Source organism: Diceros bicornis, chromosome 35, assembly GCF_020826845.1.
Source record: "Diceros bicornis minor isolate mBicDic1 chromosome 35, mDicBic1.mat.cur, whole genome shotgun sequence".
NCBI lineage: Eukaryota > Metazoa > Chordata > Mammalia > Perissodactyla > Rhinocerotidae > Diceros > Diceros bicornis.
Genome location: NC_080774.1, coordinates 21,877,843 through 21,893,664, shown reverse-complemented (window position 1 = coordinate 21,893,664; position 15,822 = coordinate 21,877,843). Strand labels below are relative to the sequence as shown.

The 15,822-nt window shown below is 50.0% G+C and overlaps 1 protein-coding gene and 1 long non-coding RNA gene across 4 annotated transcripts in view; one reads left to right on the top strand and one right to left on the bottom strand.

Moving 5' to 3' along the window:
- Positions 1-12,177, top strand: part of TTC28 (tetratricopeptide repeat domain 28) — a 600,025-nt gene extending 587,848 nt beyond the window's left edge. For 2 of the 3 annotated variants that reach the window (XM_058531683.1, XM_058531685.1), the window contains 6 exons: positions 1,274-1,505; positions 2,184-2,260; positions 3,857-3,880; positions 4,703-4,832; positions 8,295-8,402; positions 9,714-12,177. In XM_058531683.1, the coding sequence (XP_058387666.1) occupies positions 1,274-1,505; positions 2,184-2,260; positions 3,857-3,880; positions 4,703-4,832; positions 8,295-8,402; positions 9,714-11,344 (2,202 nt within the window). In that variant the 3' untranslated portion in view covers positions 11,345-12,177. The remainder of the gene's footprint in view (positions 1-1,273; positions 1,506-2,183; positions 2,261-3,856; positions 3,881-4,702; positions 4,833-8,294; positions 8,403-9,713) is intronic. The other variant, XM_058531684.1, reaches the window with a different exon arrangement.
- LOC131398305 (uncharacterized) lies at positions 4,545-15,318 on the bottom strand. Its single transcript, XR_009216859.1, has 3 exons — positions 15,070-15,318; positions 14,306-14,495; positions 4,545-4,828 (listed from the first exon to the last, which is right to left on the bottom strand). It is a non-coding gene; the product is annotated as an uncharacterized LOC131398305 (long non-coding RNA).
- Positions 15,319-15,822: the final 504 nt, after the last annotated feature.

Below are 15,822 nucleotides of genomic sequence, written 5' to 3'. Positions count from 1 at the left end.
CGGGCGTGGAGAGTCTGGGCAGACTGTCTCCACTGCTCTAACCCTGGGCCTGGAAACTGCACAGAGCCTGTAAGCTGCTCAGCACTAGGATCCTTCTCAGGTCCCTGCCATCTCCAGAGTGACCCTTTTTCCTGCTGCAGCCCCGACTGCTCTTCTTAGGTAACTGAACTGCCCTCTCTACCCATGTGACTTTCCCAGGCCAGGCCATGGAGCAAGAGCCAGGCCTCTCAGCTGCTCCCCATTCGGCCTTGAGGGTTTTCTCTTCTTTCTTGGCTTCATCTTCTTGGGTGAGTTCAGGGGCCACAGGTCAAGTTCACCAGCCCTTACCTCCTAACTACCCTGGGTGCCCCTTGACCCCAGTGGGCAGTGTGTCTCTAAGGCCCTTCCAGCCCATTGGGCAGCCAGGTGGCTGGTCATCTGTCCTGCCCAGGAATGCTCATTTCCTCCTGTCTGTGGTGTCAGTCCCCAGCATCCTGGGGTTTTACTGTAAGAAAAGTCTCAGGTGACATCTTGGACGACTCTTCTGCTCCTCCAGTGATGGTGCACGTGCCCCAGGGCATGCGATATCTCAGGATGGACTGAGGTCTCCCCTAGAGAGAGAAAACTGCCAGGGGAAGGCCTGAGGCTGTTGGGAGTGCTGTGGAATGCTCACCGGGGAGAGTTAAAATAGTAGTTACTTAGATGAATTCACAGGCACTGGTTTAGGCCCTGGAAGGTGAGAGGGGCACTTGAAGATGGAGGGGGGTATAGGCTGTGGAGGCCAGCGATGTGGGATGAAGGATGAATTGGAGGTACGGGGGCAGAGGGACATTGCCAGCCAAGGTCCCGTGATGGGCACTGCTTGGTTGGTGTGAAGTGTATGGGGCAGTGAAGGGGGTCTTGAAGGCCTGAGGGTTTATCCTAGTAATGGGGAGCTATACGTGGTTTGGGGCAGGCACCTGACCTGAGGTGGTTTTCAGACCACTTTAGTGTCTGTGGAGCAGAGCCTGGAGCGGGAGGAAGTGGGTTAGGAAGGGACAGAATTCTTCCGAGTCGCACCAGCCCTTGCTGGCTCTGATGGTAACATCTTTCCCTTTGCACCCTCCCTTGCAAGAAGCTAGACCGTTGCCACAGCGTCACGCTCCTCAGGCCTGGGCACGCCCAGGTGGCAGAAGTCAGCCCTGCACTGGCTTCACACATGCGGCTTTGTGTTCCCCCAAAGCCACTGGGAGAGAAACCAGAGCTGGCTCCTGAGCAGAGCGGCGCCTCACCCCGCGCCCCCTCGCCCTTCCAGGTGGAGAAGTCCCTGCAGCGCATTCAGAACGGGCAGCGCAACGCCATGTACACATCCCAGCAGAGTGTGGAGAACAAAGTGGGCGGCATCCCCGGCTGGCAGGCCCTCCTCACCGCTGTGGGCTTCCGGCTGGACCCCCCCGCCAGCGGCCTGCCTGCGGCCGTCTTCTTCCCGACCTCCGACCCGGGCGACCGGCTCCAGCAGTGCAGCAGCACCCTCCAGTCCCTGCTGGGTGAGCCTCGCGCACGGGCTGCGCACCGGGGCCTGGCTGACAGCAGGGGCACCGTAGTTGGTGGCTGTGGTCCCTGTAGGCAGGAGCCCGCTGGGTCTCATAGCTAGGAAGGAGCGAGAGTGTCCTGAGGAATGGCAAGGACTCCCCCACGCAGAGCTCTCCTGACTTGGAGGAAACGAGTGCTCCTGACTTGATCTCTCGATCTGTAATGGCAGGGCATCGTCTGCCCAGCAGGGCCCTGCGCTGGCCCTGCCTCTTCCCGGGGTGACAAGAGGCAAGGCTGGGCAAACAGGAGCTGCTACTAGCACTTAATCAGCAGCTTCGGATCTGACAGAGCCGTGTGGCCAACCCCAGGGTGAAGCGGGGTGCAGATGCTCAGGGCTGCCCTTTGTGCTTCATGCGGGGAGGGGTGATGCTGCCTGAGTGACTGACACGGGGTCCTGGGAAAGTGGCCGTGCACCTGCAGCAGGGCCAGAACTGGCCCCCGCCTCCACCTGCCTTTCTGGAGACCCTTCTCTCCTTCTCCAAGTCAGACATGGATGCACACGTCTGGCTGTTCTGAGCTTTTGAAAATGCCACCAATGCTGAGCGTTTCGGGCTCTTTCCCCTGGGAAGGCAGCAGGACTGGACGTGCGGAGGCCCCTCTGGATAACGCCTGCCTCCCTCTTCTTGGTTTAGGTCTGCCCAACCCTGCCCTCCAGGCCCTCTGCAAGCTCATCACTGCCTCCGAGACGGGGGAGCAGCTTATCAGCCGGGTGAGTTGAGCCGGTACAGCTGAGCCCAGGCCTAAGGGCTGTGCCAAAGGCAGGGTGATTTGGGCCCTAAATCGGAACCTGCAAGTAATGCGATCTCATTGCTCTCTCAGCCTTTGTGATTAGAAAGAAAAGGCAAGGGTTGGGAGTAAGAGCACAACCCTCCCCAGCATGTGCTGGGCACAGAGTGAGGCGAGTTCTTGCAGCGTCCTCTCTGGGCGCTGAGTCCCAAGAGCATTAGGGCCCTCAGAGGACACTTAAGGGGCCCTTGTCACCTGTAGTCTCAGGGCATTTCCTGATTTCTCCATTCAGTGGCCTCCTGTACCTTGTCATCCCCACCCACCATCTTTTTCAGCTGACAAGCATTACAGCCACCTCCCCTAAGCCAGAGGTGTAGGGCCAGCCCGCCAGGATGGCTACAGGTGTTCCAATACTTATTCTCAGGTCAAAGTGTGAACTCTACCTGGAACAACATAGCCACTGAGGCACAGCGGTGAACATGAAGTCAACTCTAATGCCGGATGCGGCTTAGCAGGTTTTTAAAAATGTGCTTTCTTTTAGAAGAATGTGGATCTAATTCAGCAATGTGGAGGATTCTAACTCTTAGTATCCTGTAGGCCCTTCCCAACTTGGCCACAGACTTCTGATCTTCCTACTGGCCAGTGAGGGTCTAGAACAAGCCGCAGGGTGACAGCTGTGTGTGGGAGGCCTTCTGGATATCGTAGCAACCCCTGAAAAGTGCAGAGCAGTTTTCTCTGGTCATCTTGGAGTGTAATAATTGAAAAAATAATATACATTGTTATTAGATGTTTATCAGTAGGTTTTATTTTAAGCAGAACTACTTCTATGTGGAAATAAAGCTGCTCCATCTAGGATTAACCTCTGGAAATCTGAATGGTGTCTGCAGCCTCCACCTACCTGGGGTTGTTTCCAGCCCAGATACGGAACACAGCACAGTGATCTGGCCCCTTCATTGAGTTCCTGCTCATTTTGTAACAAGTGTGTTACATCTGTTGAATAGCATCAGGAAGACACTTCTAGAACGTTGCATATTAAAGCATCCTGAACCCACGAGGGCTAGAAGCCTGTGCTCTACAAAAAGAAAGCTAGAATTACATGTGCAGGGCAAGGCTAAGAGTCCACAAAGCCAGTTGCTGAATTTCTTGCTTTTGGTAGCAGCACAAAGACTTTCTGCCTGATATTCTGCCTGGCCCCAGGGAAGTGTCCTGCTGCCCCCAGCAGCCAGTGGATGGTGGACATTTCACTCTGGAACCGTAGACTTTGGTTTACAGAGTGGCCTATACATGCCCGCTGTGCCCCTTCCCCACATGAGTCTGGCCTGCCCTGCTCCTCCCCTAGTGAGGAAGGGCAGGGCCTGGCTGACCCTGACCCCGAGCGCATCTGGCTTGGGTGTGGCTGTTCGTTTTCCTGCGTGTCCCTGCTGACTCTTGCTCCTCTCCCCTCCCAGTCAAAGCCGCGGGCCTGGTGTGGCGCTTCCTAAAGCAGTGATCAGCTCGTGTTGCATAACAACCTGTGCTTGAGTCTAAACTCTCTTCTCTCTCTCTCTTTCTTTCTTTGTCTTATAACTGCTGGCCGAAGGCTGTTAAAAATATGGTTGGAATGGTGAGTACTACTTTAAGTAGCAACTGTCGTCAGGTGAGCCCCTCGACCCGCCCACCCCCGAGTCCCCCTCGGCACGCTCTGAGCTCAGTGCGCACGTGCTGTCTCTCGGAGCTGTATGCACATGCCAACCTGTGCTCAGGGCTGGGGTGACCCGTGCCGCTGGCTCAGGCGGTCTGCCCCCTTCCTCTGCTCTGGCTCCCCCTTTCTGCTCCGCCCTTCTTGTGTTCTTGATTTGACCTTTCAAGTCCCATTGGAACAGCAGGGGCAGAAGCAACTTTAAGTGAGCGACACTCTGTGAACCCACACAAGACCCCTGAGTAGAGTTCACAGACCCAGGAAATCTGAAACCCCACGGGCACTTGAGTGGGTTATGTGGGCTCTTCCTCGAGTGCTGAGGCTCTAGAATATAACGTTGGATTCCTCTTCACCATTTACCTCAAGATCATAAAGATGACTTAAAGAGGGAGACGACCAGTCCTATAACCCACCCGTCTTCTAGACCCTGAGCCCCTCTCCCGCACTTAGTAGCCCCATGTACGGCAAGTGTGCGTGAAGGAGGATGTGAGGCTGGAAGCAGAAGCCCTGCTCTGGGCCGGCCCGCAACCTTGAACACCCCCTGCCCCTTGAGCTTCCCACAGAGAGGACAAGACAATAGGCATGAAGGCACTGTAAAAAGAATTTCAGATGCTATGTACATGTAAGGGCATTAGCGATGACACTAACAGGTGACACAAGAATAACTTGGGGACAAATCTGAGGCGGGCCAGAGGGGAAGGAGACACTGGGAAGGAGTGAGAGCTCATGCTGTTCTCCCTCACTCAGCTCCACCAGGTGCTGGTTCAGCTGCAGGCCGGCGAGAAGGAGCAGGACTTTGCATCGGCTCCCATTCAGGTCTCCATCAGCGTCCAGCTCTGGCGGCTCCCGGGATGTCACGAATTCCTGGCGGCTCTAGGTAGGACAGAGCGGCCTTGATTAAGTGGTTTCTTTAGTTCCATTTTTTAAAAATCTCTTTTTCTCCTAGTTTCTGTTGGGTAAAGTTGGTAGACTCTTAGGGATCTTAGTGTTTTCTTAGGTATTTTATTACTTAAAAATAGTTAATGATTCTAGTGCTTTGGCACAATTCCCAAATGGCCCTCCAGCATTGTCGCATTTCCCCTGTGTTAATGATTTCATCGCTCTCATTTGTAGTCATCAACTTAATAGGAATCTTCTAGATTCCAGTCTTGTTGGGAGTCAAGCCATGATTGAAAGGTAAAGAAAAGAAAGTCATAAAATAATGGTTTCAGTGTTGGTCTCTCTCATTGGCTAGTGGCAGAAAAAAATACTACTGAAACCACCTTTGATTTGACTGTGGAGACCTAGAACTGCACATAACAGCAGGATCCTTGTTCAGTCCAGGACACGTCCTTTTTCAACACTGGAACACAGCTGAGGCAGCTCCTGACATAATTCCACTTACTTACAACAGGTGCATTTGTTGATAAAACTCCACAAGAGGCTGTGAGCGCCCTCCTCCTGCCCCACTAAGTGCCTGTGTGACTTGCTTGGGAGCCATTCACTCCACAAGCTATTTTTTGAACACCTGTTATATGCCAGGCAATGTTCCGGGCACTGGGGATGCAGCAGTGAGCAAAGGACAGGAAGCCCTGCCCTCTAAGAGTCTTCACTCTAGTGGGGAAGACAAGCAGACGCAGTGAATACCTGATCTAAGGGGAGCACGTGACAGACAAAAGCATCAGGGTCACGGTGATTGGCTGCAGCGTGGGGGGCAGGCCCAGAGAGCCTGTGCGTGTCTTCAGGACGAAGGATCCAAGCAAGGGGAAGAGCCATCAGTGAGCCTGGGCATGAGGCCCGCACAGTGGTGCAGAGGGCGCAGGGGCAGTGAGGCAGGGGTGGGGCAGACCTGTGGCCGCCAGGCCAGGGGAAGGCCTCTGGTTTCTAAGCCGAGGGAGTGGGCAGTCTTGGGAGGATGACGCAGCCTGAATTCACTGTGACGGGCAACAGCCCCAGACACGGCCGGGCAGCAGGTCCTTACACAGGAACTGTCCTTCTGCTTGTGGAGCCTGGAGAGCCAGTACTGGGCCATCTTTTCTACCCAGTTTTGTAGGTGACCTTCCCCAGCCCACCTCGACCTAGGGCTGGCTCCACTTGTTTTTGAGGGCAAAGAGGGAAACCCACAAAGCCTGCAGGGGCTCCAAATCCCCTGGGCGTAGACGCTCTGACATCCTTTACAATTTGTACTATTTGCTTGTTTTCTGGACTTAAAGCTTAGTCTTCTTGGTGTAAACGTAGTAAATTTATATCCAAATAAATGTAGTGGGGCCGGCCCCGTGGCTTGGCAGTTAAGTGCGTGCGCTCCGCTACTGGCAGCCCGGGGTTCGGATCCCGGGCGCGCACTGAGGCACCGCTTCTCCGGCCATGCTGAGGCTGCGTCCCACATACAGCAACTAGAAGGGTGTGCAACTATGACATACAACTATCTACTGGGGCTTTGGGGAGAAAAAGGGAAAAAAGGAGGAGGATTGGCATGGATGTTAGTTCAGGGCTGATCTTCCTCAAAAATAAATAAATAAATAAATGTAGTAGTAGCAAATACAGCAAGAGTCAGAAAGGCCAAGTCCATGCCCAGGATGAATCTCTTTTCTCTTCTGTGACAGGCTGTAGAGTCAGCCTTGGGGCAGTGACACAGGACACAGGTGAGGCAAGAAGATGAAGTCTTTATAAAGGAAAAGCAAAGCTCTCTTCCTCGTGTAGGGCCTAAGCCACCCTCGGGTGTGGGTGTGACGGAGCCAGCCCTCCTCACTCGAGAAGCAGATGTTTTCTGTGCCCCTTTGCCCGTATGCCGTATCATGAGCTCTCTCTGGTGTTGGGCTTGTGGGTGATTTTCACTGATGTTTACTGCTTCTCTGTACTTTCCAAATCCCACTGATACTCAAGGAGCAAGTCAGTATACACATACACTCTTTAAATCCTTTGGACTGAGATTGGCGGAGAAGAGTCTCTGCAGGCTGGGCCTCTGGAGAAGTGGTCCTCACTCTGAGGGCTCCAAGGCTCAGAGAAACACCTGGTGTCCAGCCCTCGACAAGAATCACACACCATCACAACCTGTGACAGGGCTGTCGGTTATCTAGAGGACTCGGTGCTACTGAAGCAACCAGTTCAAACCATTTTGACACAAGTAGAGGTTTCTAACTAAAACATTACATTTATATTATTAGTTGTTTTTAAATGCTAAGTTGTCTGACACCTTCCTGCTGCTTTCAGGGACTGTACTTTCGAATTCAGAGAGGAAAATATTCCACAGCAACCAGAATGCCGAATGGCTCCTTCAGTAAAGCTCATTCACAAAGGAATGACAGTATCAGACCAACATCAGAATCCCTGCGTAAGAGTGAAGTACAGACAGACAGACCTATCTCTCCTTTGATGACTACTCTCCGTCATGATGCACGGCATGCTGACCACAGCAGCACTGTGTATCACGGACCTTGTCACTGGAATGTCGTGACATCAGTGCAGGGAGAGGGCCTGGTGTCACAGGGGCCTGCCCCCTGGGCCTTTAGCACCAAGCATTTGCACTGTTTCAGGCTGAGCTCGGTGATCTGCTGAGGAGGCTGAGTGAAGACTTTCAGTGCTGAGGGCTCTTCGGGGCCCTGCATTCTCGCTGGGTGGTGCCTGTCTGGGGACACAGTCCTTGGCCACCATGTCTGTGTCTGGCTTCTTCCTCCTGTGCGCCTCCTGGGGAGATGTGTGTCGGGTGCCTCTGTAATGTCTCTTAGTGAGTCTAAGTGCTGTGGCAACAGCTCGTTAGCCAGCCTCTTGCTTAGGAGGCTCATGCCCTTCGTTGTACCTGCTCCAAGTCTCATTAGAACTGCTAGACTCGGGAGCAGCCCTCCTAGGCTATGGCAGAGCAGAGTGGAGTTCTCGCAGGGTGGGTCAGCCAAGAAAGCATTCTCCATCATGGCAGAGAGCTCATTTCAGAGCCCTCGGCGGCAGACACTGGCCACGCATGAAGACGCCGCCCTTGCCCTTGAGAAGCATCCACCTTCCCGTGCACCAGCTGTAAATATTGGACCCAGTGCCGAATGGAGTGGCCAATCTCTGTCCTGGCCAGTCTTCTTCACGTGGATTGTTCTGCATAAGAATGCAGAAAACAACAGAAGTTAATGAGCCTTCCTAATCCCGACCCTCTGCTCTCGAGAACGTAGTTCAGGGCAGGAAAGCAGGTCTCTGCAGGGACCGAGGGGATTGCGTCCGTCCACACACGCATGAGGGGCAGCCCCAGGGAGGGCGCTTGCTGAGGGGCCTGCGGGGGTTCCCGTGAGACTGTAGGAGGAGCCTCCCAGCTCTCATCCTTTTCAGGATATGGAATCTTCCCTGAGGAAGCAGGTGTTTATGTTCTTTGTTCCTCTAGGTTTTGATCTCTGCGAAGTTGGTCAGGAGGAAGTAATCCTGAAAACCGGGAAACAAGCCAATCGCCGAACCATGCACTTCGCGCTCCAGTCCCTGCTCGCGCTCTTCGGTAAGCGCTCCAGGCCGCTCTCCGCACACACCCCTGGGGGCAGACCCGGCTATGTTTTGGGAAGGGGAAAAATGAAGACACATTTTTTCTGTATGTGTTAGGGACTGTTCAAGAGCAGTAAAGAAAAACTCCCTGCTCTCATGGAGCTGACAATTAAATACATGAAGTAGATTAGACGAGGTGCTGCCAGGTACTCCAGAGAAACAAACAGAGTAGGGACTAGAAAGTGAGAGGGGGCAGCAGAGCAGACGGAACTAGGGAGGAGGGGTGCCCGGGTCACTCGGCCTGGTAGGAAGTTTCCCGCACCCCAGGGGGCACACCTGCCTGCCTGCTGTCCTCTGAGGGCCAGCTGGCTGCGTCTGAAGACAAAGTGCTGGCGTGGATGGTGGCCATGATTTGAAGGCAGAACCAACAGGATCTGCTGAAGAACGTATGTCAGAAAGAGATCAAGGTGATACTCTGTTCTTTGGAACAACTGCCAGAATGGGACTGCCTTTTGCTGAGACCTTGCAAGTGGCAGGAGGAAAGGGTTGGAGTTCCATCTTGGACATGTTCAGTTTTGAAATATCCATTACACCCTCCAGAGGCAGCTGATTAGACAAGTTTGGAGTTCAGGGCGAGGCCTGCATAGAGATCTAAAGGTGCACACAGGTCCGAGGGGAAGAGGACTATGTCCTGTGGCACTCTGGGCCTCGAAGCTCACAAAGATGAGGGGGCCTGGAAGGAGCCATCGGTGAGGGCAGGGTGGGAGTGACGATGCAGAACTGAGCAGTGAACACTGGATTGGGCAGCATGGTATCATCGGTGACGTTGACAAGACTGGGAAGGACAGAAGCCTGGGCGGAGTGGCTTAGGAGAAGGTGGGAGGGGAGGCAGTGTGGCGAGAGTGTAAATGCCTCCCTAGGAGGTTGCTAGAATGTAGAGCGATGGGGCTGTAGCTGGTAGGGATGGTGGGTGGGTGTTTAGGACAGGGAACATCCCAGATGGCCTGCAGGCCCTGGCCCCAGTGCCAGCAGGAGGCAGACGTGGGGTCCCGTGATACAGGGAGCAGAGTGGGGCCCAGTGCGGTGGGGGGTCTGCAGCGTGTGGACTGTGAGCTCTCCTAGGGTGTTTTTGTCCCTATGTAAGATTTACTTTTTCCAACAGGACCATGTTTTTCAGGATTATAAGATGAATTCAAGTTGTATATAAGTAGCACTTGCATAATTCTTTGCTAGCTTCTATGCATATAAGGATGCTTATGATTTTGAAAGAAAAATCAAAACCATATAGAATTCTAATTGCCCTCTGGGCACATATGTTTTGTCTTAGATTCTACTGAGCTGCCCAAGCGCCTCAGCCTTGACAGCTCGTCCTCCCTGGAGTCTCTGGCCTCGGCCCAGTCTGTCTCCAATGCCCTGCCCTTGGGCTACCAGCACCCTCCCTTCTCTCCCACGGGTGCAGAGAGTGTCGCCTCAGACGCCATCTCCGTCTACAGTCTGAGCTCCATTGCCTCTTCAATGAGCTTCGTCTCCAAGCCCGAGGGGGGGTCAGAAGGTGGGGGCACCCGAGGACGGCAGGACTATGACCGGTCTAAGAATGCTTACCCACAGCGATCCACCCTGCCTCGAAGCCAGCTGTCCCCCCAGACCCGCCCTGCAGGCAGCAAAGACGAAGAAGAATATGAAGGGTTTTCCATCATCAGCACTGAGCCTTTGGCGGCCTACCAAGAAAATAGAAAGATGCGCTTCTCACCAGATCACAAACTGTCGCGGGTCGGGACAGCTGGAGGGGGGAAAGTTTCAGTGAGCTCCAAGGGGAGCATAAGCACTCCAAATTCTCCAGTTAAAATGACTCTGATTCCCAGCCCAAACTCACCCTTCCAAAAGGTGGGAAAACTAGCAAGTTCAGATACGGGAGAATCAGACCAGTCTAGCACAGAAACAGATAGTACCGTGAAATCCCAAGAAGAAAGCAACCCAAAGCTTGATCCACAAGAGTTGGCCCAGAAAATTCTAGAGGAGACACAAAGTCATCTCATCGCGGTGGAGCGTCTTCAGAGGGGCAGCGGTCAGACCAGCAAGAGTAATAATCCAGAAGATGGTATTTCCATGCCAAGTAGTGCTGCTGTCTTCAGAGCATCAGAAACAAGTGCGTTCAGCAGGCCTGCCCTCTCCCATCAGAAGAGTCAGCCGTCGCCAGTTACTGCTAAACCAAAGCCCCCAGCCAGAAGCTCATCGCTCCCCAAGGTGAGTTCAGGATACAGCAGCCCCACTGCCTCGGAGGCGTCCGTCAAAGACAGCCCAAGCCAGCACAGTGGCCGGCCATCGCCCGGCTCCGACTCCCAGACTTCTCTGACCGACCAGCCTCTCTTTAAACTGAAGTATCCCAGCTCTCCTTACAGTGCTCACATTTCCAAATCACCAAGGAACATGTCCCCGAGCTCAGGCCATCAGTCTCCTGCTGGTAGTGCACCATCCCCAGCTCTCTCCTATTCCTCAGCTGGTTCTGCTCGCTCGAGCCCAGCTGATGCTCCCGACATAGACAAACTGAAAATGGCAGCTATTGATGAAAAGGTGCAGGCTGTCCATAACCTGAAGATGTTTTGGCAGAGCACACCCCAGCATTCCACAGGACCCATGAAAATATTCCGAGGGGCCCCGGGAACGATGACTTCCAAAAGAGATGTCCTCAGTCTGTTAAATTTGTCACCTCGGCACAACAAGAAGGAGGAGGGAGTAGACAAGCTTGAACTTAAGGAGCTGTCTTTGCAGCAACATGGAGAAAAGCCACAAAAAGCCCCTCCCAATGGACACTGGCGTACTGAGACCACCACGCTGAGCACGCTGCCACTGCCCGCAGGCCCTCCTGCTACAGCAACCACGCGCCCTTTGAGACTTCCTTCTGGAAATGGCTACAAGTTTTTATCCCCAGGAAGATTTTTTCCTTCCTCCAAATGCTGAAGCATCTTTTATACCCACTGACTCAGAGTGCAGCCCGAAGAGAGGATCTCGGCATCCACTCAGCCGACTCCCTGGTCCGAGTGCAGTCACCCCACTCAGCCACCAGCCACCTCATGATAGGTGTGCTTTCCAGGCACGGGGCACCACCATGCCAGACGCCACCACACACACGCTGGCGGCTCCTCTGGGACACTGGGCCAGATTCACCAAAAGCCAGGACTTCTGTGGGGTTGGTACAGGAGGCTCATGGAATTTTCTACACACTTCACCAAATGTTTACCTTTGAACTCCCTGCTTCTCATCTTTGATGTGATTCTTCAACAGGATTTTTGTACAAAAATGGTCATGGTTTTAGGGTGGGGAGAGGAAAGGGAGCACATATTTTGCTAGGAGGTATATATGCAGTACCTTTTATACACAGAAATAGAGCTTTTTTAAGCCTTTCAGATGCTGGTTGGGGGTGGGCTATATAAAATCTAAGTTGAATTCTACATAAAAGTGTTATATTAGCCAAAAACAGAGTAATGGTTTTAAAAATGCCAATGATTTGTAATTGTAGCAATTTTGGTGTCCTGATCTTGTAACATCGCAGTAGCTGCAGTAACTCACGTCTGCACAGCTTCCGTCCTGAACTCTGCTCTGCCCCCTGGGCCTCTGCAGATGTCCTTGGGGCCACACTGTCAGCCAAACTTGAATTTTCTTCAAAAATTTATCTAACTCTTATCCAGGCATTTTAGAACTATGCAATTGTGATTTAAAATGCAACTTTGTGCTTTTAAAACATTATTGACCTTTTTTGTATGTGGATAAACAACTTGGTTTTATTATCAATAGTACTTTGCTTTTATAGCTATTATTTTTAAAAGCTCAAAAAAGTTTTTTAAAATGTCAAATTTTGAATAGTCATCAACAAGTAATTATCCAGTTTGAGGGGGAAGGTTGAAATTATTCAGTTTCCTTATAAGCAAAAAAAAAAAAAAAAAAAAAAATCCCATGCTAACTAGATTTAACGAGAATCTGGCCTTCCAGCCCCTATTTGCTTCACTAGCTGCTTAATTTTATTCTCTTTTCCCAACTCCAGGCCTCTAAAACCTCTTCTATCTAAATCTGTTGCCAGGTTCCCACAGCCCAACTCCCCCTCTCTGTGAGCTGCATATGGAGCCTCATCTTAGCTGTGAGCAGTGCTCCTTGATCCTGTGGTCTGAAGGACAAGCCCTCCCCTCCCGCAGAAGACTCGAATGTCCACAGCCTGAGAAGCAGGGGGCTTGTGCTGGGATTACACCCAAGTTACTGCTGAACAGGGAAACATATCCCTGAAAGAGCTGTCATAGAAAACAAAGGCGCACTCTTCCCGTCACTATGACAGTACGCTGAAATTCTTGCCAGCTGAGATGAGACAAAAGAATAGTCTGGGTAGGGGTAGTGGTAACCATTAACTTATTTCAGTAAAGAAATGAAATGGTGAAAATCATATTAGTACTAAGTTTAGTTGGAGAATTTAAATCAGCCTCTTTTTGATAATTCTAAAATTAAAATCCTGCCATCCTCACTCATGAAAGCAAACAAGAAGGATGTCCATTCTAACTCTGATCCCAACATTGGAAGAGAAATACTTTATAAAGAAGCAAGTAGTTATGAGGCGGTCCTTATGTCAGTAGGGAAAAAATTCAATGGTAATAAAAGTACCAGTGTAGCAAATGAAAACCTTTTACAGCACTGTGCATTTAGATAGCAAAATCAGGTCCTCAGCAACGAGAAATAAACCTCACAGTCAATTTCTGAATCCATATGTAGATAGTTAGGCTGCTCCTTTCTCAGCAAATCTCAGCCTCTTTCCTAAGTGCCAAGGAGCCCTGGGGGTGAGGCCTGGGGTGTGTGCTCCATCGTGAGGATGAGGGTGTGGCCCCATCTGCCCACCTCCAGTGCACAGCCTCCGCCGCCCAGACCGCTTCCCGTGGTTACCAAGCCAGCTAGGAGGACTAACCTACTGTGGTTTTAGTCCCAGATACATTGTTGTTTTAGGTTTCATGTTGAAAAGCCAAATGGTATATGTGGTTTTTTATTTTGTCCTAGATACAAGCTTCAATGAAGGAAAGCAAAGATGATGAAATAATAGGACCAATCTAAAAATCACTGTAGAGTTGCCGCTTCTTTATGTTTACTGTCAGTCTTGGTGATAAGTGAATTTTTCAGGCTACACTGAAAAAAATATGCACTTAAAAATTATGTGAGATTGTATAATTCACAGATTTCTTTGTACAGATCAGGGGTTGGCAAACTATGATCCATAGGCTAAATCTGGTCAGAGGCCTGGTTTTTACAGCCATGAGCTAGGAATAGATTTTACACTTTAGTTATATAAGTACCTACATAATATTCTTGACTTTGCCTCTTGGCCCACAGAGCCTAAAATATCTAATACCTGGCCTTTTAAGAACAAGTTTGCTGACTCCTGGCATAGATGCCAGAAAACACAATTAGAATAATGTTTTTGTTTCTACAGTTTAGGGACAGTGAGTGTCGGGTTGTGGATAAGATTGATTGGCGTGATGGGAACCCTGAGCCATGTGGACAGAAGGAAATGACTCCTGCATAATCCCTTGGCTCTTTGCCCCATTTGGAAGGAATCAATGGATGTGGGTAAAATTTACAAAAATAGTTTTTCCTCATCATAGGCAGATAGAATTGGATGTATTTCTTTTTCAGCTCAGGAAACTGGAATCTCCTGCCCCTACTCTACTCCATCAGATGCAAATACACTGAACACAAGCAATAAAATCTCCCTCTCCTGGAAACCTTGGTATGACCACAAAGCAAGGTAGTAGACTATCTTAATCCTCACCAGTGAACTACTCAACTACTTTGCTGATTTTAAGTAAGTCAAAATACCAAGACAAAATTAGCTACTAAAACTTATATTTTGATCTACATTAGTGTTTAGTAAAATGGAAAAATTCTCACCTTCATCCCGTTTGAAAAAATCCATGGTCCACACTGATACTTGCTGGGTCTCAGCAGGAGACAAGGCACTGCACACGCCGTCCTCGTCCTGCTCTGGTCTCTCCAGGTGAATCTCGGCAGTGATCGTGGTAGCAAGTCCCCCTCTGGTGCCTGTCCCACACTTCTCGCCACAAGGAGAACTGTCACTTTGCTAGTTTCAGTTCAGATTGGAAAAAAGACCACACAATAATCTGGTTTGCTTGTAGTAAGTAGGCAGAAAGTGAAACTTGTATAATTTTCATCACATATTTTGTTGTTTTATCTAAAATGATTGTACATGTGGTTTGTGAACTGGGCCCTTATTTGTGCCAGATCCTTCAAAGATGTTCCATGTAAGGACACATGCGGTCGCTTCTCCCCTCCTCAGACGCTGTCCCACTTGGCACTCACACCCCTTGTATGCAGTGTCAGCCACCTTTGGCCTATGTGGACTTTTTTTGTAAATTACACAGTTTCCAGATGGCATTAAACTTTTTATATTATGAAATTTACCATGTAAAAAGAACTTCATATTTTTATTGAGATTGCTAAGGCACTTGGCCTTCCTTTGTGATTTCAGTGTCTATTAAAGCATGAGTTCCCTCGGTTTTAAGTGCAGTATCTGAATCACTTTCTATACACATTCCACACTTTCTAGATTTCTTTGCAGTACACAGAGTGTCACATGTCATTAATGCACACGTATCTCTCTGGAGTTTATCCTTATAAATACACTGCAGCCTCACCTCAGCCAGAAGAGCCTGAGAAAGTGCACGACAGCCAGCCTGCACACAGGTGTCTCCAGCCCCGAGGCACCAGGTACCTGTGGGTCATGGTGATGGAGACGCTGAATGCTTCTTATCTTCTGTGATCAGAGTTGGAGGACCAGAAAATTCTACAGTCGTAGAGACAAAAAGAGTTCATTACCACCAGATCCCTGTATCAAAAGAAACTTCCAAAGGAAGTATTTCAGAAAGAAGGAAAACAATCCTACATGGAGAAGTCTGAGAAGTATGAAGACTAGTGAACAAAGAACCAGGTAAATGTGAATAAATGGAAAGAAACATTGATTGGTTTTATAAAGAGTAATGTCTCATTTGGGTAGCAATAAAAATTAAAACACTAGACAGTAAGATGTAAAGACAGCAGTTAAAGTGTTATAGATTGGGAAGAGAAGGAAGTAGATTATGTTTAGAGTAACTTAAATATGCAAAATCACACGCACAAAAAACAGAGTTATACTTCCAAAGTAGTTAGTGGAGAAGAAATAAGTAAATTTTTAAAAACTTGGTTGATCTAAAGGAATAGAAAAAGGCGGGAACAACAACAAAAGCCATTTTAAACTCAGGACAAATATAAAATAAAGAAAAATTACCAGTAATCATTATAAATGTAAGTGAACTAAACTTAATTAAAAAGGAGATTGACAGACAATGGCAATATGCTACATGCTCTTTTAAAGAACTACGTGCTGTTTGAAAAAACAACTACCAAAGCAT